At 37.2% G+C, this 1751-nt stretch overlaps 1 protein-coding gene across 3 annotated transcripts; it reads left to right on the top strand.

Annotated features, from left to right (window-relative positions):
• Positions 1 to 557: 557 nt before the first annotated feature.
• Positions 558 to 1472, top strand: LOC129722334 (uncharacterized). Of its 3 annotated transcripts, none has more exons than XM_055675701.1 (3): positions 558 to 667; positions 808 to 1069; positions 1135 to 1472. In XM_055675701.1, the coding sequence occupies exons 2-3, from the start codon at positions 813 to 815 to the stop codon at positions 1379 to 1381; spliced, it is 504 nt and encodes a 167-aa protein (XP_055531676.1). In that variant the 5' UTR covers positions 558 to 667; positions 808 to 812; the 3' UTR covers positions 1382 to 1472. The 3 variants fall into 3 exon arrangements, with proteins under 3 accessions (XP_055531676.1, XP_055531675.1, XP_055531677.1); XM_055675700.1 differs by having other exon boundaries at positions 561 to 667; positions 799 to 1069; XM_055675702.1 differs by having other exon boundaries at positions 576 to 667; positions 777 to 1069.
• The last annotated feature ends 279 nt before the right edge of the window (positions 1473 to 1751 follow it).

Here is a 1751-nt window from a genome sequence, read left to right as displayed (position 1 = left end):
TTGATATTTTGGCAGCTACCACCAGAACCAACTACCTGCTGTATGTCCGGCTGCCAGAATTGCGTTTGGATACAATATGCTAGTGAAATAGCAAAACTTTTAAACGATGAAGGAGAGCAGTCACGCGAAATAGTGCTTAGTAAAATAACTGATCCTAGCTTGAAAATATTTCTTCGAATGGAGCTGCAACAAATGGATTTTTCGAGTAAAGATTAATTTTGAAGAGATTAGTAAAACATTGTATAGTAAAATTTTTGCAACATTCTTCTGTTTCATTTTGACGTGCCAAAATAAATCCATAGTTTGAGAGTCAAACAACATAACACCTCCTCAAACAATTCGCGACTACGAAGGTGCTGTCATTTGGTTTTTACATGAGAAAAATAAGGAAGGAAATATTTTTACGCTTGTCATCACACACATTTTGACAATTGCATATGAATGAGCCGAATTGAGTTTGACAATCGAAATAAAATTTTATACGCAAGGAAAACACGCGTTACGTAAAGTACACGTTTTCCATATCTTTTAATTCAAATAGCAGTATGAAACACCAATGGGCAGATCAGACGTTCAAGCACGCAGCCACTTCGCTGAACGTCAAAATCAGCTGGACCATTTTAACAGATCCCCGTTGAAGTTACGTAAAATTATTTGAGAAATACAGGTTTGTATCTACATATTTTCAGTTATTTGCATATAATTGAGCAAAAACAGTAGTGCTTCAATGCTCATGCTGATATCTCTTGATTTTTTGATATCCTGTTGATTATTAGCGTTTACTGGAAAAATATTTAGTAATTTTAGTTAAAATGAGCTTGCTGAACACAAGATACTACGATAAGCCCGAGGGTACCGATCTGTTTGGCAAGATGATTGCAACCAATAAGTATGCTCTTGCAGCCGGCCTCGGTTATTCGTCAATAGAGGTATTGATGGTGTCAAAGCCGAAAGGTATTATGCCTTCACTGGCTCGTTACGTATATTTTACCGGTCCGTTTGTTGGGATGGCGTCTGCTTTCACCGTGGGAGCGTACACCGCTAACAAATTACGGGGCAAAGATGATATGTAAGTGGCTCTTATAACAAAATTTGAAAAAATATAGAAATTTATTTGTTTGCATTCTATTGTAGAATAAATTATGTAGTGGGTGCCTTCGCAGCGGGTGGTGTTTATGGTGCCTGGAGGCGCAGTGTGGTTTCAGGATTAGTATCTGGTATATTCTTTAGTATTGCTGGTATTTCCAAGAAAATGTCCATCATTGAGGGATGGGAGTTTTTCCCGGAAGTCAAAAAACATGCTTATGGTTCGCTCAACCCGAAGCGGTACGATTTCACCCTGACACAAGAACGAGAGCGTGGATGGACCAGCGGAAAATAAAAGCTTGCAGGTTTGGTGAATTCGAAAAATGATTTTTGATGAAGAAATTAGGAATAAATGGTATGTACAGAAAGATAATTTGGTTGTGACTAGGAGAAACGATCCTTTTGTGATTTATATTGCTACGAGGATAGCACTTTTTATTATAAATCGTATTACAGAAGCTTCGAATAGCAACTCGACTCATTGGATATACATGGTCTTGTCGAGTCTACTCGACTTCTGTAATAGGGCACTATATTCTTGGTCAGTTACTAACATGAATTGTTACTCAGATTTTTTTATACTTAGTAGGAGCAAATATTCTCATATTTTTCTAAGAAAACTAATCTGGTCCTTGCTGTGAAAATTCTACCCAGCAAACTAGTAA

The sequence above is a fragment of the Wyeomyia smithii genome, chromosome 2, assembly GCF_029784165.1.
Source record: "Wyeomyia smithii strain HCP4-BCI-WySm-NY-G18 chromosome 2, ASM2978416v1, whole genome shotgun sequence".
In the NCBI taxonomy this organism is placed as follows: domain Eukaryota; kingdom Metazoa; phylum Arthropoda; class Insecta; order Diptera; family Culicidae; genus Wyeomyia; species Wyeomyia smithii.
Note: the sequence above shows the minus strand (reverse complement) of the source record. Positions and strands in the feature narration are given on the sequence as shown.

Coding starts and splice junctions, on each gene's coding strand:
- LOC129722334 (XM_055675701.1), top strand. CDS start 813: ATGAGCTTGCTGAACACAAGATACTACGATAAGCCCGAGGGTACCGAT. Junction 1,070..1,134: donor TTACGGGGCAAAGATGATAT/GTAAGTGGCTCT, acceptor ATTCTATTGTAG/AATAAATTATGTAGTGGGTG.